The sequence below is a fragment of the Oryzias latipes genome, chromosome 21, assembly GCF_053564925.1.
Source record: "Oryzias latipes strain Hd-rR chromosome 21, Olatipes_Hd-rR_3.1".
Classification (NCBI taxonomy): domain Eukaryota; kingdom Metazoa; phylum Chordata; class Actinopteri; order Beloniformes; family Adrianichthyidae; genus Oryzias; species Oryzias latipes.
Window position 1 is genome coordinate 25,942,427 of NC_136257.1, and position 21,731 is coordinate 25,964,157.

The 21,731-nt window shown below is 39.8% G+C and overlaps 1 protein-coding gene across 2 annotated transcripts; it reads left to right on the top strand.

Moving 5' to 3' along the window:
• Positions 1-10,935: 10,935 nt before the first annotated feature.
• On the top strand, positions 10,936-14,085 carry sox21b (SRY-box transcription factor 21b). Of its 2 annotated transcripts, XM_023950456.2 has the most exons (2): positions 10,936-12,303; positions 12,438-14,085. In XM_023950456.2, exon 2 carries the CDS (start codon positions 12,451-12,453, stop codon positions 13,183-13,185), a length of 735 nt encoding a protein of 244 aa, XP_023806224.1. In that variant the 5' UTR covers positions 10,936-12,303; positions 12,438-12,450; the 3' UTR covers positions 13,186-14,085. The 2 variants fall into 2 exon arrangements, with proteins under 2 accessions (XP_023806224.1, NP_001158346.1); NM_001164874.1 differs by lacking the exon at positions 10,936-12,303 and having other exon boundaries at positions 12,451-13,185.
• Positions 14,086-21,731: the final 7,646 nt, after the last annotated feature.

Genomic DNA, 21,731 nt, shown 5'->3' on the forward strand with positions numbered 1-21,731 from the left:
AAATTTTGGGATATGTACCTGCTTTTGTTCATGGTAAAATATGACATTCTATGAAGGGTAAATGAATTTTCCATTACAGCTTGCGATAAGCAGTGATGTGCCCCATATGGAGCTGTCAGTGGACCGCTGGTGGGCTCTCTTAGTCCAGCCAGCGTAATTGAAAGAAATGAGCCATGGAGCTGACACATTAGCAGTTTCCCCAGAGAATAACCACACACTCACAACCTCACCTTTTTATGTATCATCTACAAGTACTCTATCTCAGGGAAAGTGTAACCCAGACAATGCAAGTGAGGCTGGCTCAGGTTTCAGCCCAACTGGACAGAAAACTGGGTGTACGATTGTGGAGATCTCTGGGTTAAGGCTATATTGAAAAACTGCCCTGCAGTGAGTTAATCACCTCATCTCTCCCCCACCACTGCCATTTATTTGCTGTTTATTCTCCAGCACACGGCCCCCAGGGGAAGCCTGTCTGTGAAGCGGCACCTGCAGCTTCCCCAACGCTTGATTTAGTGCTGGAAAGGCTGCTTGTAGGCCAGATTACACCGGACAGTGATCAAACCTATTTGCAGTCTGATTAGACAGCTCCCTGCACTTATCAGACCAATGCAAGAGTCACTGAGTGACTGCATATGTGCCCTTTGAACAAATAAAGAATTCCTGAATAGCAGCGACAGCTATTCACACCAGCACTTCCTTACACTAAATCCAATCAGAGTATCTGACACTTGTTTACATGCTAACTAAAATCAGATTACAAGGACAAACCAGATAGTTCAAAATTCAGAAATCATTAGAAAAGACTGGTTTTTGTGTTTTATTCAATTATTTGATTTTATTCTGATTGTAAGTGCGTGATGATGTAAGTTTCAGACCCTGAAATCTTCTGTGGATGTTTTTGCTAAAACTCTTGCAGACGTTAATGACGCTTGCTAAAAAAATGTCACGCAGTTGCTTTTCTACACTCTTTGCAAAGAGGAAAAAAAATGCAAACTTCCTTGCATATGAAGTCATAGGTTTTCCGTCTCCTTTTTTACTACATGCATAGATGTAGAAAACTAAAAATAACAGGATAAATGTGAAACATTTCGGGAACCAGCTGATGCAATCAAACAGTTCGCCCAGTTGAAACTGTCTGTCTAAACTTTAAAGAAGTATTTTGAAATGTTACACTTTTCTGAAGCTAGCTATAAACAAACTACATAAGTAACCTTTTTTAATTAAGAATAATTCATCATTTTTTCTTATTTTTTCCAAACATATTTCTTAGATTTTTTCCTTTCTAGTGTCTTTTCTAAATCCACTCTGATCATCTTTTGATCTGTTGTTACAGTGTTCCCAGTGATCTTTTAATTAAGATTATTTTCAAAAAACCTGTGTCGTTTTCTAGGATATAGTGTCTGCAAAGCAGCAGGAGTTCATTCGAAATTTTCCTCTGAGTTGTGGGCGGTTTTTGTGGAGCAACCCCGCCTGCTCATCCCCTCCCAATTGCTGAGACCTCGAGGCAGGAAGTTTGTTGCCCACTCAGTGACTTTTCTACACCGCAAAAAAGCGTTAATTTCAATCGGCATTTTTTGTCCGCTCCTGATTCCCAGGAATTTTGATATAGAAATACTCAGACATGCCATTTTGAGCTTAATTATACTTTATATATGTCCATCATCAGAAAAAAAGCCACAAGAACACGTTAAAAACACCAAAAACAAGAGTGAGTCTTTAATGATGGCAAATAACAATCCTGTATCCTTGTAGAGAGTAAAATGACATTTATTCTGCATGCACAAACTCAAAAATGATAAACGATGAAATTCAATCTAGTCAGAACCCATTAGAATTTAAATTTAATTTCAAAATTTAACCGGTTTGTTAAAAATGCTAATAGTTCAAATTGGAGGCGTTTGGATCTTTGTCTGGAATCCCTGCTTAAGTGGCTTATCCTCCAAACTATGTATATTCTGCACACTAAAGCATGTCCTGTAATTGATGGGTTGCACAGTGGCGCAGTGGTGAGTGCTCTTACTTCACAACGACAAGGCCCCAGTTTAAATCACGGCTTTCTGTGTGGATTTTGCATGTTCTCCCCATGAATGCGTGGGTTTTTCCTCCAGCAGTCCAAAAGCATGCTAGGTTCATTGATGGCTCAAATTGTCTCTAGGTGTGCACATGTGAGCGTTAGCGTGGCAACCTGTTCAGGGTGCACCCCGGCTTTGTGTAGTTGGGACAAGCTCCAGCAACCCTGTGAGACAGAGAAGGTATACAGAGAGAAAGAAAATGGATGGTTGGAAGTTATGGTGTCTAAACTGTATATATATATATATATATATATATATATATGCTGCTCTCTGACAAGTGTGTAAAGTGTTGGGTGATAAAATATGGGACCTCTAGGTTCCTGCATAATAGAATCCAAGTATAGAAACTGAAAATGTGGATACGTTTTAACTAAAAAGATCCAGAATTCTTCAAGTGCATAATTGATTGCGATTGAATGACATTTTTGTTCGAATATGTGACCAGGTTTGTTGCGAATCAAAGTCATTCTGAAGTGTCTTACGCATAATTTTGTCTTTCAAGTGTGTTGTGTTTTCATGTACACACTCTGAGAGTACACATTACATCCTGTAACCTTGAAACCTATTATCGGGAGAAGGTCTCCTGTTGCATTCAGAGTTGGAAAACACTCCACCTTGCCCTATTGTATGGCAGATTTCTTTTTTTTTTTGCTTTTGCAACTTACAAAGCCTGCTCTTTCCACCAAATGATAAGGTCATCTTAAATGTTTACACAATGCCCCTGAGTCTGAATAGGTATTCTGAGTGGTGAACTGTCAAAGTCTTATTTGTTTAATCTGTTGCTTTGCAGAGGCAAGCAAAGCGTTCATGACATAATTTTCTGATCCGCTTTTTTCTCTCCTGATTTTTCCTCGAAATGCCTCTCCATCATCGTTCTAGAATTTGCTTTATTACCATAATCCTGATGCAAGATCCATTTAGAATTCTGCTTGAGTGACTGGAAAGCATATTGAGGGAAAATGGGGATTATTGTGAAGAAAATGTCCTGTAAAAACAGCTGAAAGGAATAGATGGCAACGCTCATAATGGAATCTGAAAGCTTTCATTTTTTCTTCATTGTCTCTCCTTCCTTTGCTAAACAACCTTCCTTTTTTCCAGCTATCAGAGCAAAGTTCTTAGGGAGAAAATGAAGTGCATTCATGCATCCTGAAAGGGGCTTTTAAGGTTGAGTACAGCTCAAACAAAAAGAAAGCTGAGCTATGGCTTGCCTGAGTATGACTCAATGTTTGTAGCCTTGCTGTGCAGAATTTTATAATGCTGATGAGCTGAAAGGAACTAGCTATGAAGCACATCCATTCCACAAAGCTGAGACTTATTGGTATTCATTAGCTCTTTCTGAATGCGTTGCTAAAGTGACGTAGAGTGTGGATGATTAAACTCGTACATTCGCAAAGGTGCTGATGAATTTCAGTCATGGGAATGAGACTGCCTGCGCTTTCTTATCATCTTTCTTTGGGTGAAATATTTATTCTGAGAAATATTGATCTTTTTTTTTAAGTGTCTAACTCAAATTTTATTATCACTTTAACTGTGAGTGCCCCCCCCCCTCCCCCCGTTGTTCCTGGGCTTCTCCTCTTTTCATTTTTTCTAACTGGTGCTTCCAGCTACTCCTCTGCTGACCAAGCATCAGCTTCCCCATGCTGATAAACGGCTTTCTTTGAATTGATGGCGGACTTGGAAGAAGGACAGATAATCCAAGATAATATGGACACAGTTTTCATTTCTTGTCACTCAATTAAACTACAATTATCCCACTAGCAGACGAGGAGAAAAGTGAAAAGAATGGCCAAAGAATAGTGAGGGAAGGGGGTCACCCTGGGACACTTTAACAGACACATTAGCCCAGATTTTCTCCACCCTGATAAAAGAAAGCCCATTTCTTGCAGTCGCACTGGACCAAATGCAACCTGGAGTTCAGAGATGAACGCCACGCCAGTGTTTGTGGATGGACGGGAATGAAAAGATGAAAACCGACATTTGTTACCCCGTTTGAACAGAGCTGCGCTCCATGTGTCTTTAGAGGAAATGCGGGTTTTTTGCCTCAATAACCCATAAAGACTTTTTTATATTGTGATCATGCTAATGTCCGTGACCCTTTGTCAGAGGGAACAAAAGTGTGCATCTTGGTCGTCATGGAGCAATGTCAGAACCTGAGTTGTCGACACAGGGGTTCGAAACCCTTCAAACAAGTCCTTGTGTGCTTTCAAAGGAGAGCCTGTGTGTACCAACTGTTTCTCCCAAGAATCGACCTGCACTGTAAAAAAAAAATGGGGGAGGAGGGGGGTCTTCCTCTGTGAATTGTCTGCCTTCAGACGAATTGGAGCTGAGTGAAAACCTCCCTGGCACAAAATCTAAGAGGTAAATTAATGTCTTTTGTAATTACTGTTTCTCTTAGTAATTATCACACGCGACAATTTATGGATTAACACATTGATTTCACTTGACCCTTGGCGAGGCTTAATCTGGAAAGGGAGGATAGAGTTTTGGCTTGTGCAGCTAAATGCAAACAGCCCTCGGGGGCTCCGATGGCTGTAGCTCTGCTCCTTCGTCCCAAAACCGTGGGATGGTGGTTTGACTCTTGCACCGTCCTGGTGCAAGAGTTTTCTTATCTATTGACTGTGTGGCTCTGTAAAGGCCTTTACTAAAATAAAGATAAACCGTATGAGTGGAAAACTAAGAGGAGCATTTGTGAGAGTAATTTATTAATCTTCATGCAGGCTGTTAGCTGCTTTGAAGTCTTTGATTTTGAAAAGCCATGTTCCCCTGCTTTGCTACCCCTCCCCTCGCAGGCTGTTTAGATAAACACTGGGAATAAACAGATTAGTTAAAATCATTAGGCAAACATCTTAACACACTGACACAGGCCTGTTTCAGAATACTGATAAGTGTTATCCCTCACAGTTTCGTCTAATGACGGTGCCGTGTGTGATGTGTGCGCAGACACACACACACCGACAGAACGACGCTGCTGATTATGGAGAGGGGAGAATACTCTGTCAAAATATGATCAATATTTCCTATAAGTGCTGGTGCAACTCTGCATGAGTTATGGCTGGAATTGGCGAGCTGAGGTAGCTATGAAAAGCAAGTTCTCCTCCACTGTGTCAGTCAAATAATGAGATCACTACAGACAGCAAGCAGCACCACCCCACCTCCTTCAAACAGAACGTGCTGACAGGACACATGCCCTCCCATTGATCATACTGTCATTCAAGTCATTGCTTAGCAGAAACAGCCTCACACCCAGATGCTCAAACACAAAACAGAGAAATTTGACCATTTCTGTCCTCCGGTATGTCGGAAATTTCATCTACAGTTGTGTCGGTGGTCGCACGCTCCGTTCCCGAGGTGTGTAAAACAAGGCCGGCATCAATGGCTCATCTAAAGTGACGTAACATTCAGCTGCAACAATGAACCGTCCGCAGGAGCTCCGTTTTTCCAGTCAAGGGAAAAGTACAAGTTTTTCTCTCTCAATGACACGGTTATTATCCCGGTCACTCAGTCTTCTCAACAAAGATTGATTTCTCTTTTCAAGCTGTGTTGGAGCGCCTCGGTCACAAAGTGCCCAGGCCATGGGAATCATGAGGCCCTTTCAGTCGTGTCAGTGTGTCACCGAGGTCCTCCCTGCTGCTTTTCACTAACTTTTTATCCTCGGCAATCAAACAAGGTCTGACCTGGTTACACTTTGAGCTCAGCTCAGACATGACCTGTCGCTGACTTACATGTCAGATGTGGGTTAATTTGACATATTGTGATTAATCCAGCTGTAGCCTCCAATTTAAAAGAAATGTTTTAATGATACATTTTTTACTATTGATGGCCAATCATTTTTTCCCCTTAGAAATATGATGACAGGGATAAGAAAACAATAAAAAGATGGTGTTTTTACTGCACCCACACCAACTCTTTTTCTTAGTAACACATGGTTTGCTGCAAATGAATCTAGATGAGTTTTTTTAATCAGAATTATTAGTTTTGTTTAATTACATCAATTTAAATGCTTAAATGTTCCTTCTTTTTTTTTAATAAATGATGCAAAATAAACATGATTTGTGAAGCTGTTCTTGATTTCTTTGCTATCCTTTAAGAAAATAAATAAAATCAATGTTTCTTTATGTAACCCTTTTCATACCAGCATAAAGTGCCGTAAAACAGAATAAATAACGTAAAAGAAGTAAATGAATTAAAAATTACACCCCTTTCCCCCCACACACACTTCCCATCTCTTTAATTGATAGAATTAACATTGAGCATCCATATTTATTTCCATTAATAAACACTGATCACATCTACACAAACCTTCCAAAACTAAACTTTGTAAATTATAGTAGAGATTATTCAAATACAAGAAACTTGGCTGTTCTTTTAATGCAATAAATGATTGACAATTTTGCCAAACATCTGCATGCCTTAACCCTTGTGCTATCCTATGGGGTCAAGATGACCATTGATGTGTTCTCCCTACCATGACAAAGGTGGATAAAGGAGAGGATTTCATGTAATCCATGGAAACCAGTGAATATCACAAATCATTGAAGAAAAAAGTTCAGCGCACTGTCTGGTGGGGTCTAGATGACCCAACTCCCAATGTCAAAGTGCCTAGGATAACACAAGAATTGATGACAGCAGTGACTGATGGAGCTGTTAATGTTCCATCTCTCATGTCTGTAAAAGTCTGTGGACTTTCAATTCTTTCTTATTTTTATTAGTGCAAGTTACAGTCACTCAGACAGCTGCCGAAAAGACGAGCGAAGCGTCTGATAAGTGATGGAAGGAAGCGACGAAGAACGAACTTTGTGAATAAATTAATGGAATCATAGAGTATCATTTTTAAGCCTCAAACAATTAGATAAACAGAGGTTAAGTCAAGAAAGACTCCATCAAATTTATTCGGAGCCACGGATGGATTTGTAGATGAGATGCAAAAAGAAATCTTCTTCTTGGTGATTAAATAACATTTTAAGGGCATCACACTCTCCATAGCTTGGCTTGTTTCTTTTCAAGGTCTATGTTTGGGTCCAGGGTTTTGGGTCATATGAAAGGGCAGCTAGATGTGTTGTTGTTGCACATAAAAAGATAAAAATGAGAAAAATCAAAAAGTCATCTCAACATATGTGTAATCTTTTTTTTTCTTTTTTTTTTACTTTCCAACTTTCACACAAAAGAGACCTGAATAAATTGTATAATGAATCTTGACCTTTAATCTGAAGTATTCATGTTTTTATTTCTTTGCTTTTATTCAAACCAGTTACAATTTGTGGATTAGTTCTTCATTTTCTATTCACAACACCAGGAAAACATGTTAAAAGGGTCAAAGGTGGTTAATAAGCTGTAAGCACTGCAGTGTCAACTTTTATGCAAGTGCTTTTTGTGCGATGTGAAAAGATGAACAAGTCACCTTTTGGATTTTTTTTCCCCTCTTCCCTGTGAAGGACGTTGGCACACTATGAAAGAGCAAATAGCATGTTGCTGCGTTGCCACGGGTTCAAGGAGATTGGATCACTTTTTGTTTGCGGGGCAGCTTCAATTCAACGTCCACATAAAGAGCCAGAGACTGGGGAAAGACTGAGAGAGAGCAGTCTTTGTAGAGCTGAAGGAAGGGGGGGAAAAGAAAAGGTGGATAAAAAAATTGCCTGGGTGCATCAGTTTTCTCTGATCCCAACTGGAACTATAAATGTATCTCAGAGATGAGCTATCTGTGGTGGGCTGTGCCATAAGCAGGCCTTTTCTTCCCTCTGTCTCTATGATGAGTTAGCAGGACCTGAAGTGATAAAGCTGATAGAAGGGGCTGCTATCAGGTGGCAGTCTGGGTAATTACAACTCTCTATTTGGGGCTTTGCAGTGATGCTGTGGCGATAAGGAGGAATATAATGAGGAAGAAAAGCCCACGATAATGTATCCCCTAAATGGTTCAAAATAGTCTATCATGGGAAAAGTCATCTCAGAGCCTCAAGGTAAACAACTATCCTGGATATGAAACCACGGGGATCTGCCACAGAGAATCTGTTCAAGGTTTAAGCTAAACATATGCCCTGTGGGTGGTGGCAGCAATCACAGTTCAAAAATCTGACTTTTTACTATTTTTTTTTAATGATCCAAGAAGCCATTTGAATGCCGCTGCTATTTGTTTGCGCCTCGGGGTGTGGAGATATTCTGCTGCATGCGATTACGTATAATACTTTGACAAGCGCTGGTTTAAAGATGAAGGTCTTATCAGGCTGGCGGACTCCACATGCTTCTGCGTTTAGCCATTCTCCCTCCATTATGTGCTTTCAAAAGTTTGTGGTATCTGTCAGTCGAGGCCCTCGAAGATTCAGCTGACAATCACTCCTCTTTCTCCCCTCTTTTACCATCATTCAAGCATTCAGGCAAACACGCACAAACAGTCCTCGGGGCGCTTTGCCTGCTCGAGCCCCCAGACTTCGACACAGTGTGTTCTATTTTGTATGGCTGTTTTACTGTCAATTGCAGATTCCCTCACTGGGGATCATGACCACTATCAGTAGTATTTTCACTAATGTGATTAAGTTAATACTGTGCTCTATGAGAGGATTATTTCTCAATTCCTCTTGATATGCGTAATATTTAGGTTGTGGTTGAGTAAATATTTTGGTTTTTCACCAAAATAATTCCCACTGAGACAAAGACACAGAATTCTGCCCTAAGGAGCAATAAAGACTGTATAATTAGAATGATTAAAGAACTGCACAACTAATTTGGCACTTATTGAATATATTTTCAGAACACAACCTGCAAAATAGGTCACATATTTAAGCCATAAAAATACAAACTTTATTCACATTAATTATGCATTGATTCAGACATGGAATTTGACTCATTTTTAGTGTTGCCTAGGTCGCCATTGTCTCTTTACCAATCCTGTCATTATGTCGCCTTGCTCTTAAGCATATTTTCTGTGTATTGTAGCGACTATAAAGACACCTCATTAGACAAAATGCCTTCTAATCTGAAAGCAATCATCTTTAAGTGCTAATCAATTGAATCACTCGCTGCCTCCTTAACTGTTTGCCATTAGTACTTTATCAAAGGCTCACTTAAGATAAGATTCTTGCAGCTAATGGCATGTGACGGTGACAGATTTGTGTTCAATAGTCTGTATATCCTACTTTCATGTTAGGATGAAAAATTCATTTACAATTTAAGGATTTTCCCCCCCCCACTATTCAAAGAAATCTCAACATAAACACGTTTATCTTCCTGCAACTATAATTTATTTTAGCCATTCATAAATAAAAATAGCCCAGATGAAGAAATTAATTGAAAATAAACAGCAATTAGGGCTAAAACAATAGGCCGCATCTGTAAATCTTTGCCGTTGTTCTTCATAGACGGATTCTTCTCCTGACAGATTGCCTTCAATGAGCCTGTTTTTGCTGGAGATGTGTGCTTCTTATTTTCGGAAAATTAGCTGTAAACACAGGAAAAAGGGTCTGCAATATAAAAAATAAAATAAATAAATATCGGACTGCATTATAGGCTGAGGAGGAAAGAGGGACGATCCAAGGAAAGATGTAATCAGACAAACAGAACGAAACCACATCAGGTACAAAAATCAGGACCCCTCCCTCACGCTTTCTGTGGGGGAAAAAAAACAACTCCCTGATAATGTGCAAACTTTCATGTGGTAGTAAATATTCCCCACTTTGAGGGGTTTGAAGTGGTTAACAGGAGGTATTGCTGATTGGCCTCTCTTAGTCAAAGAAAAGCCATCTGATAACAAGAGGTCAAACTGTGTTCCCTTCAAATCAATTTATTTCAAGACTTGATCCCCATCCCTCCCCTCCACTATGAGAGATGGGGATCCGTTACTGCTTGTAAAGGATAAGGACATAAACGCATCTTCAAGCTTTTTTTTTTCTAAGAATGAGGCCTTTTTTTAAAAATGCAAACTGGAATTATAAAGGGGATCTTAATCAACTCCAGTTACGATTTACTGTCCGTCTTCCCATATTCAGTGGATTGTTGAGTAGAATAAACTGATTCTAGCACCTTCAGGGGCTTCTATTTCAGGGTGATGGCTTTAGCACTTTAGAGTAAACTGTGTGCAATCTCTCCAGGTAGGAAAATGTCCCCATGGGCTTGTTGTTGCTGCTGTCTGCCTTCTATTTGCATGATATTTTTTCTATTCAGTCTTATCATCGGTGTGCTGTGAGGTGGGAGTGCCAGCTCCGTCTCAGAGGTTGGACCCTGGCTTTATCGGCAGGTAATTCTCCCACTCTCACTAACTCATGTTGAATTATTTAAGTGGTATTTTTTAGGGTTCAGGTGTGGCAGGTAAAAGGAAGAGAAAAGCAGACTGCAAACATTTTTTATGTCTTTATATTTTTTTGTGTGCAAATGTAAATATAATGTTTAAGGGCGTATTAAATAAAGGAGTAAAATAGGACAACTGTAAGTTTTTGCTTGATGCTGCTCTGAATGGTTCCCCCCTGACTGAGCATCCTTCAAAAAAGAAATTAGACCATTTTATTTCAGCTAAATAAAACTGCACAAAAGCAGAAATAAAACCAAACAAAATCAGTATAATAAATCCAAATATATGAAAAGCAAAGACACGAAAAGCACAGCCAGGGGGCCCTGCAGTGACAGCATGTGCGCGCACTTCACGGTTCACCTCTCCATCCGTGGAGAACAACTTTCATCCCAAAGAAAATATAGATAGAATTGCGCGTTTGTGTCATGAGAGGTGCGTGTTACCGTGGAGTGAGCGCAGCGCCTCACTTGCAACAATGTTATCGATGTGAGTGACAAACCAGCGTCAGGGGCGCACGGGAGATGCTGCATGCGCGTCAGTTTGGGCTGCATCTTTTGCTCCCCTTGACACGGATCATCTCCGCCTTGTCAGGTTTCCGTGTGGAGGCAAAAGAAGCGAACCCTCAGCGAACACGGAGCCTTCAACCTTTTTAAAAAGAATTGATAGAATAAAAAAAACATTTAAAAAAATTAAAAGCTCAATACTGACCATGGTTTACAGCATTTGGGCAACTTTCTTTTCTGTCAATGTCCTTTAAACAAGCTATAATAATAATAATAATAATAATAATAATAATAATAATAATAATAATAATAATAATAATAATAATAATAATAATAATAATATAAAATGAAGCTGGGCGGGTAAAAAGTAAAATTGCAAAGTGGATTCAATTTTTACTTCCGTTTATGTCCTAATTTGAACGCTCTACCCATACACCCTAATTCATCATTTATAATATTCACCACTTCTCCTTTTCACCCTTTTTTGCACATATTTAATTATGAACACCGGGAGTAAGTGCCAGAACAAGCCACTTAAACCCACAATTTACTCAACAGGTCCCGGAGATAACTGTAATTGCTTAGTTGTATATTGGACAACCTAATTTCAGTTGTCGACTCGCTGCCCTTGGGAAGGTCCTTTGAAGTGTGAGTGAAAAGAGGGGTTGCAGTGAAAGTAATTAATTTCAGCGGGCGCGGTTAGAAACACTCCAGACCTCCTCGATGGATGCTTATTTGCTGGGAAAATGCGACGATATCAGAAAATTAGAGAGCGCTTTCTTTACCTGTCCTGCCGCCCAGCGCGCATTACACTTCTCTGTGGCAGTGCCACCCAGAGAGGGACACCGTGATGGAAGACTGGTTGAGAAAAAGATGGATTATTGCAATTGAGAAAAAACAAGTAAAAGGTGAACCGGATAGGAGCAAATGTTTTTAAGAAAATTTTTGCACTTTTATTTACATTTAAAAGGGACTAAAACAACTCTGGATGCGTCAACGTCAGGTACGCATATGGCTTAAAATATCGTTTGAAGGCCCTAATGTTTCGGGATAGTGCGCACAAGCTCCAACAAAGACCCCAAAAGAATGGTATTAAAATAAGGATATTTATTCAGGGACGTGTTTATTCCTCAGAGTGAAAAAAAAAGTTCAACAGGCGCCCTCGCTTCTTGTGCGCATGCGCCAGTGACACTTTCACTACCTGCCGCATGATTCAGTATTTCACAAGAGGAGAGCGGGAGTTGTCATCCACTAGCGTGAGCTGCAGCAGAGAGAAGGTTGTCGGACGGCAAGAGGGAAAGAGTACGGAGCGGTTTCTTTTTTTTCTCCTCCTTCACCAAAGGCGTATCACTTATGGATGCCACTTTTACGCAGGGAACATCCAAGCATTAATAAGGACGCGCAACTTTTTGGGGTGGAAAAACAGCGGTGGGATGATTTACTAAAGTTTTATGTAAGTATTGAGAGTTTACCGAGTAGCGGCTGCGCGCCTCTCATGGATGTAGATGTTTGTTGTCGTCCAAACATACGTGTAGTGGTGAACATCTTAAGTAAGTGAAAACAAATCTATTTTTCGTTTTCTTTCAGAGTTTGTACCAACATGTCTAAGCCAATGGATCACGTCAAACGTCCGATGAATGCTTTCATGGTCTGGTCCAGAGCCCAGCGCAGAAAAATGGCTCAGGAGAACCCGAAAATGCACAACTCCGAGATCAGCAAGAGGCTGGGAGCCGAATGGAAACTTCTCTCCGAGTCTGAGAAAAGGCCCTTCATCGACGAAGCCAAGCGGCTGCGAGCGATGCACATGAAGGAGCACCCAGACTATAAATACAGACCGAGGCGGAAGCCTAAGACTTTGATGAAAAAAGACAAGTTTTCCTTCCCGGTGCCGTACAACCTGGGGGAGCACGACGCGCTCAAAGTTAACGGACTTGCCACTGGAGCGCTTTCCGAGTCTGTCATTGGGAATCCCGACAAGGCGGCAGCTGCAGCGGCGGCCGCGGCGGCTAGAGTTTTCTTCAACCCCTCTATGTCTGCGAACCCATATTCTTTTTTCGACCTGGGATCCAAGATGACGGAGCTTTCCCCGCCTTCTTTTCCGTACGCGTCTCCGCTGGGTTACGGGCCGGGAGGTGGGTTCACCGGGACTGGCGGTGTTGGTGGCGGGACGCACACTCACTCCCACCCGTCTCCGGGAAACCCGGGCTACATGATCCCGTGTAACTGTACGGCCTGGCCCTCGGCGGGACTCCAGCCCCCATTAGCATACATCCTCCTCCCAGGGATGGGGAAACCTCAACTTGAACCGTACCCCGCCTACGCTGCGGCGTTATGATGCCCCTCCAGAGTGAGCCGACAGAACAACTCATGCAAGAGTTTTATAATGCATGCACAAACTTGTTCATGTGATGAAGTACTCGTCGTCTCAGATATCACATGTGTATGTACATTTCCTAATGCCTTTATCTAAGGTAATTGTAATTTAGAAGACTTTCTGATCTATTATTGCTCAGCATCATCACCTCCTGCAATCCCAGGAAAAGTCGACGCTTTTAGGGTTTGGGGATCGGAGCAATTTGCTTATAAAAACTCTCATTTCTATCTGTTGCACCTGCTTGACTGACCTGTCGGAATCAAAGACACAACGAGCCATTCCGGAGATGACAACCGTTCTCCATTTTTACGCAAGGCGCAAGGATCAAGAACTGTTACGACTTTGTAAATGTGTACAGGATGATAAATTGACCTTAGTTTATTTGCTGTTGACGGCCTAGTATTTGATCTAGGGCCGACATTTCCCTAGAAATCCGGTGTATATTTTGAGTTTTTAAACCGTTTTTTAGATGTCTGTAATATTTATTGTTTAGTGAATCTATGGTGACCCAGGAAATTAAAAAAAACGACGATACATTTGCACATGAGTATGTAATTTATTTTGAAAAGGTGTTATTCCGTTCGGGTTTGTGCCACCACGCGCTTTTTTCTAAAAAAAGAAAAGAAAAAGTTTAAGCAAAAAAAAAGATTAATTAAGTGGGTTTATAATTTCTATATCTCTCTCGTATCATGTGCAGCAGGAAGAAAAAAACAAAAACATTTTTTACTAACCCCTTATGGAATTTGTATGTTTTTTTGTGTTTTTCCTTTAACCTCCATTATGTACTTCAAGCTACTGTTCACTTGTTGAGCAAAAGAAAAAAAAAAGGACTACAATAAAGCCTATTCGGATTAAACAGAAGAGGATGACGGCTGTAGTTCTTGATGAGATGAACAAGATTGGTATCTTTTCTTCTGCTGCTCCCGCTTCTCAGTCCAGGTGAAGTGTAAGGTATCCTCCAAAGGCCGCTTTTGTCTGCGCTGTGAATGAGAGAAGGAAGGAGCAGTGGGGAGGGTGGGGGTGGGGGGGGGGGGGTTAAAGTAGCTCATTGTTATCAAAAGCTCTTGTTGATCACACTTTTAATAGAAAGGAAGAAAAACTTATTTTATTATTTTATTTTGAAATTTCTCCTAAAAACTAGATATCCTTAGAAATAAATTTAAAAAAAGTGCGTGTGACAGAGCGCAGGGCTCCAGTTCCTATTAGATCTATAACACAAGGATGCCAACACGAATCAAAAGCCTCGATGCCACCGTGAGATTAATTCATAAGGATTGGAGCGATTATGCAAAACTAATTTGGACAGTCCAGGGATAATTATCCGCGTCACGGTTAATTAGACGCTTTCAGCTCGCTGCTCTCCATTGTAACACCTCCATCACTTCACTCCACGGAACTTCCTTCTTCGCCCCTGACAGCAACAGCCTGCTGGTTGAATCTGAAAAAATAAACGGTGAGGCAGGTGTTTTTTCACACGTTTTGTGACATTTATTAAACAAACAAAAAAACATTTTCTGAATTCGTTTGATAAAAATACAATCAAACTGGTGTTTTTCAGTTTTACGCACGCTCAAAGTATGGGAAAGACGCTCAAAGTATGGGAAAAACCTGCTGTGACTCCCCTCTTTACGCACACATACACCCCCCCACCCCCACCCTACTTTCCTTGGAGCTTTTTTAATTATATTTTTGTTGAGGAAAGGGGTGAAGATGGCTGAAAGAACTTTCTTCAACTCTGGGAGCGTTTAGACGGTCGAGGGGTTTTTGTCTGGAAACAAAACGTGGGTTGGGAGGTTTTGTGAGGGTGTTGTTTGTTGAAGTGGAGCTCAGAAAAAGCGGCTGCTTTCCCTCATTGTGATGAAAGCAATCAGTGGTATTTGGAAAACTGTTAGCATTGTGCACTTCTTCTGTGTCCATTGTGGAGGATTTCTTTTCACAGGGTTTTTTTTTTCAGTCGATCCAGCTGGCCGGAGTGAATAGCGGTGCAATGTGTACACGCTTTGTCCCTCCAAGCCCTTCAAGTAGCCCACACTGAATAGAGTGAGTTGACACTGCATGACAGTGAAACAACATAATAAAAAATACATGAGCGCATGAATGGAAGCAGGCGCATAAATAAATAAAATGGGTGGCCAAAACTGGATAAACTGAATGACAAAACGGTGAAAGGGGAACAAAAAGATATTTAACACGCTAGATTAGCATTAGAATGCAATCTACAAGCCAGAACAATTGATGAATAGATTTACTGGCCAAGAAAGAAATGGACTAAATGCCTTTTTAATAGGTAGGCTATGTTTTACTTTTTCTAAAAAAAAAAAAAAAAAAAAAAAAAAAAAAACACAAGATGAGAAGTAAAGAAGAAAGTAAATGAGAAAGCATATTTTCCACAATAATTCATACAGAAATATGTTAAATCACATTTTTTAAATATTAAATTAGCAGTAAGAACTGAGCAAATTATTTAACTTTACTTATAAACACCTCAATTAGCATTTTTAAAAATAATTGTTCATAACTTTTCTTAACTCAGTAAGATTTTATGTAAGAAAAAATAATAATAAAGGTGCTCAAAGATTATCAGATTGTTGATAAAGATATTTAATCTATGTCTATTCTATAATAATTAATATTTTTAGTACCTACATTTGAATTATATTATACAGCTTACTTAAAAAAAAAAGATTGAGGAGAGCTGGTTATGAAAATCTCCCAAAAAACAAAAACCTTCAGAGTCATTATTACCATTTGAATAGCATTAAGTTGTATTACATTTTTTAAATATTTGCAGACATTCTGCACATGTCTCAAAGGAATCTGGAATCTCTCAGTTGGTGTTTCATAAATGAAAGGCATTTGAGAGAGAGAAAGACAGCAAAAGTCAAAGTCCATCCATCCATTTTCTAAACCCGTTTTGTCATTCCAATAAAGAATGACAAGTGGAATCTTCCCTCCTATTCATGACATTTTCACTATGTTGAAAGTTTGCAAATGATTCTTAAAAGCCTGAAGACGTGGAACATAAAAAATGCAGAAAATATTAGCGGGTATATAATGAGCTGATGCCTTATTATTAGCCTCTAAAATATATTGAATTACAAAGCCTAATGGTATGAGTTTGTTTTACGTATTTTTGGATTTTTTAAATTTTTTTTAATCTAAACCCAACTTGAGTTACAGTGAAATACTAACAGGCTGCATAAAGCTTTGCACATAAGATTAACAGCGACGGCTGCCTCATATTTCATAAGCCGCCTCCCAGATACCCTGATATCATTATGTCAGAGTGTTAAACCCTTTATGTGCCTGTAAGACATTTGTAGAAGTCAGATTAGGCAAATTAACATACATATGTATCACCAGTTCAACCATGTTGACCTTAAAGGGATGCACAATGGCTTGCTCATCTCTAATTTGCCCAAGGCTGCCCTAGAGGCATGTGGATTATCAACTGCTTTCAATGGCTTGAGATGGATCTTTTTAGTATTTTTTGGGACATGAATAATACATCAATATTATCTGTTTGAGGATGTTTTCTCAATTTGTTTGCAGGACTCTGCTTCTTGCTCACCTGGTTGTCATAGCAAGTGTGTGCCGACTGCAACGCTGGGAGATACAGACACCTAGACCTGGCCTCTCTTCGAAAAACCTCAAAGAGTCTGATCACTGGCTTCTCCATCTCATTTTAGGCAAATCAAAGTGTGAAAAGTCTCTCCTGCAGCAATATCTCCATCATCAGGTTGTGTCAAGAATGTTTATGAAGGCTGTGTGTCATATTACCTGTAATCTTCAGAGTATGAACTGCTGCATTTCTTACTCCTGTATGCTCCCAGGAGGTGAAAAAAGCAAAAATTATCTCACATTGCACCTTTTCCGCAACACCTCAACATGGCAAATCAAAGCCTCACAAGCGTACATGTCACTGTGCCCAAGGTCACCGAAAGAAATGAGAAATCTCTGTGTACTGTACAGTCCATCCCCATAAACAGCCTCTGAAGTCTGACTCTGCTTTAAAGGAGTTAAAGTTTGTTTAATAGGACATAATGCAATACGCTGGTGGGCCCTCATGGAGGGAAGGCTTGAAATACAAGCTGGGGGCAAATGGGGTAGCTGGGTCAACAAGGTGGGTGAAGAGAGTTTTACAGTTGAGATGAGTAAACTAAAAGCAAAAAAAAAAAAATGTCCACCATAATGTGTGGATTTAGCAATTTGGGAATTTATTCCAAAACATTTCCAGATTTATATCCAGTCTGCAGCAACTAAATGTTCAATTTAAGAGTATTAGTTATTGTTTTGTTGGACAACATTTAAACAAATAGTAAGGATGGTTGTGTGTCACGAAAAAATATACTGTCTTAAAAAAAATATTTTTTTGGCAAAGAAATGTTTCACATTTTTTAGAAAAACATACCACATTGAATTGAGGAGGAGTTTTTTGTGTGCCGCTTTTAAGTAATAAAAATGGGTGGGGGGTGGGGGTGGGGGTGGGGGTTATTGTTGTTTTGAGAAAACACTTTTTTTTTTTGCATGTGAGTTTAAGACTTTGTGTTAGATATAAAGGTGCTCTATAAATATAGTTTAATTGATTTATTGCAAACAATCAAAAATTTAAAACAGTTTTAATACAGGGAATAGATTTTAAAAACTATAAATATCCTGTCATTATGTATTCAGATTAGATTTATTTGCTCTTCTCACGTATTAAACAATATTTTTTCAAAGGAAATTCATCTGTTAGTCAAAGATAACTTGATAAAAATCAAGACAATATGCATTTTTTAGTGTAAAACTACATCACAAAAAGAAAGACGTTTAGTAAAATAAGTCCAGCACCTTCTTATGTTTGTAGATTTCTTCTAAATATGAGAAAAAATTGTGCACAGACGTATAAATATGGGAATCTTTTGCATCCCTCTCAGCTCTGACACAGGGAAATATCTGACTCTAAAGCTCCCACTGCTGTCTGAAGGAACTCACTGCACTAATGACTTTTACATTTTATTAATAAGACTCAACAATATTTTACAAACCATAATTACAATGGTTACCTTGGAAATCTTTGAACAAAAATTTGAAGGAAAATAAAAAAAAGAATGCACAAGCTTTGAGGTTGCACATTTTCCCCCCCAAAATTAGACTTTTCAATTGGTAAAATAATAATTACCAAAAAAGAAGAAAAAAAAAAACAGGCTAAAGGATAATTTTGTGTATCAATAAATTTAAATAATGTTAGCTGAAGAGCTTTAACAAATGTTCTTTTAACTGACATGATACTGTCTGTTCCATTTCCAAATGACCTCTGGCTGCGATTGCAGGCTCTCATATTAATTCTCAGGTTTTCAAGGGGGAAAAAAAATCTCTCATAAGTAGAAATAATGAAGTTGAAGTGCTGATGCCCTGAGGAACAGTCACAAAGAATTATATCTTTCTTTAACACGGGACACAAGCAATAAGATAAGTACCTGTCAGTTGGCATACTCTCAGCAACATGTGCCTATCAATAAAAGAGATTATGTTCCCCACTTATTACAACAAAAATCTGGGGTCTCCGAGATTGCACCTTTAATGAGAAGGAATGATTTCCTCCTGCACACAAGCAGCCTCACTTGACGTGTGAGAGCTGGATCGTTTTATTATTATTTTTTTCTCTCTGTCAATTCTACAATAAATTAATAAAATATTAACATTAAGGCATAGGGATTATTTATTACATTTCAAACAGGATTACGGCATGCAAGGCCTGATTTGAGAATCACTCTGTGTTGTGATATTGTGGTTTAGCAGCTGAATTCCAAATATTTGTCGTAATTATTTCCAAATAAGATGTAAAGAAATGTTCAGGAATGGAAACTGGAATTTCTGTTATCCTGTTTGCACCTTTTTTTTTTTTCTTACAATAAAAAGATCCAAACTCCATAATGGGCCCTAAAATTGGACTTTTCATTAAAGTGGTGTAAAGAGTGGGGCTTTTATTGTCTTTATGTACACATTCTTGATAAACCACACTTATGACTAAAGGACTAGCTTACTGTGACAAAAACTGAATGTTTAACAATTTTACAGCCGCGGGATAAAGCACAACAACACGGATGCAAAGCGTTACGAGGAATGCAGCAGCGTGAACCTTGATGACAGCACAGCAATAATTTGTGTGCACGCCATATCACATGCAATAAAAATATATGTTTTTAACCTCAAAACAGAGCCGGCCCATGAAACGTGCCATTGGTTATAGTGATGAAGAAGCATGACTTCATACCTTAATTGGGAACTAATGTGAAGGTCCTCAGAACAAATCTATTATGAATGGTCCAAGACAACAGTACATAGAGGGGGACCTACAGCAGACATGCCTTAGCAACACCATTACCGTTCCTGCAGGATGCATCTTAGAAAATCTTCTATTTTTATATATAGTTATATTTTAAAGGTTACACTTAAGGCAGGGGCTTTTGGAGAGAAAATTTCTTCTTTCTTGTTTTGTTAGCTCTGTAGAAAAGAGATCTAGGGTTGAGGCTTGAAACAGGGACTGTAAATAAAGGTCTGGCCTTCACTATTGTGGTGAGAGCACAGTTGATACAAGGCTGGGAGCTGCTCAAGTACCAGCAGAAAGCGAGATGTTTCTTTCTGTCTTTTGAGCCACAGAAAAGCCCCTCTTCTCTAATGTTTTTTTTCCTCTTTTTGTTTTGCGTGTGAGAAGTAAAAAGTTTTATTCATCCAAATACCAAGAGCAATTAAAAGTGAGGAATAAGTGTTTGTTGAGCGCTGTGACATTTGACACATCCATGAAAAAGCGCAGAACTTTCAGCGTGTTTCATTCAGCGCTGAAGTTGTTTGTATGAAAAATAAAATGGGTCAAGTGGAACAGTGCTCTTTGACAGCCCTTTTTAAAACAGAGCGAAGCCTTGACATTGCACCTCACCCCCCCCCCACTCCTCACATAAACTGATACAGGAGACATAAATGAAGTTGAATGTCTAAAAGCAAACCCCTACGCTTTGATATTGCCGCAGACAGGTGTAAAAATATACAGAGCTAACGCACAGCAATAATAAGAGATTTATGTATGTAGGGCGCAAAAGAAATGCCGAGCTGATGCCTGGTGCTGTCAGGTTTGTTTTCCTGTTGCGTCATTCACCGCGCCAGCCCACAGTGAAGCCGAATATGGCAGAAGCCTCCGTTTCTCATGCCACGTGCTGCATGATCTCTTGTCAGGCAAACAGATGTCTCAACCCGCTGAATTGTTGGATGTTTGTATGTAGGAAATGAGTAAACAAGTTGAAATATATCCCCGGTTAATTTGATGCACAATGGATCCTGGCAGGTAAGGATCCAGTGTCAGATTTCGGCTGCTTTCTGCCCCTGCACACGTTAGCTTGCTACCATGACAATAATAACTCAATATCAATCATCTTTATGGAGAATCGGGTGTATCTTTTGTTGTCCTGTAATATTATCACTGCTTTTTTTGACCTTATTTAACCTTTTTCCTGTAAAGTCAATTCAGTCAGAGGTGATAAAAGACCTGGTGTGAATGGAGTGTGTGTAATGTTGCAGCCAGCAGCGATTACAGAGGTAACATGAAGACTTGGAAGCAGTACTGAAACAGGGCTTTTTGTGTGTACTAAATTGCTGGACAGCTGCAGGGCTGACATTTAAAACACAACATCACCAAACAAAAACACATTAGAGGAGAAAGGCTTAGCAGGGGGCTTTGAGCAAAACCTGAAATTCAAGTTTTGGCGAAGGCGACTGACCCAAATTTCCTGCCCCTTCTTCTCTTTAACGTGCTTCTGCAAGCTCGGGCCCTGGGGTGACGTATCCCTTACACAGGGATTGCCAGTGCATTTACATAGCATGGTTAATGAGAGATCAACACCAGGAAAGCATATTGGATATAAAGCATTCTTGTAAAAATAATGAGCGAGCGATTGATCCATACTCAAACAAGCCGGTTTGCTGACTTAATACCAAAGGCAGATTAAAGTCGGTGCCAAAAGTGCCCTGGCGTGCGACGCCTTTTGCTTAGAGGGTCCCCAAACTTGTCATCACATTAGCCCATGGTCAAGGAGTACATCCTACCACTCTCCTAATCTGCTTTCCTGCACAATTAGCCCTCTATATTAAGGCAGCTGACAGCCGGTGGGGAGCAAAGAGGAAAATCACTGAGTTTTCACAGAGGATGGATGGATTGTTTACTGCTGCTGCTGAATCAAAGCCTCTGAGGGGATTCTCTTGCCGAATCAACACTGGTCCTAACATTAGGTCTGAGGGTTTTTGTCAGCATGAAGGCTTGCTCCTCTTTATTGTGCCAAACATCTATTGCACTTTGATGAAGCCAAACAAAGGAGGATAAGCGGGCCGGGTGGGTGGGGAGGAGCACCCGTGGCCAGGGTTGACGGGAATTTCTTGTTCAGGAAATCGGAGAGAATCAGAAACAGTGAAGAGGGTTGTATGGTGGAAATGGTGAGTTTTCTGAATAACATGAGAGATAATTTCATTGCCAC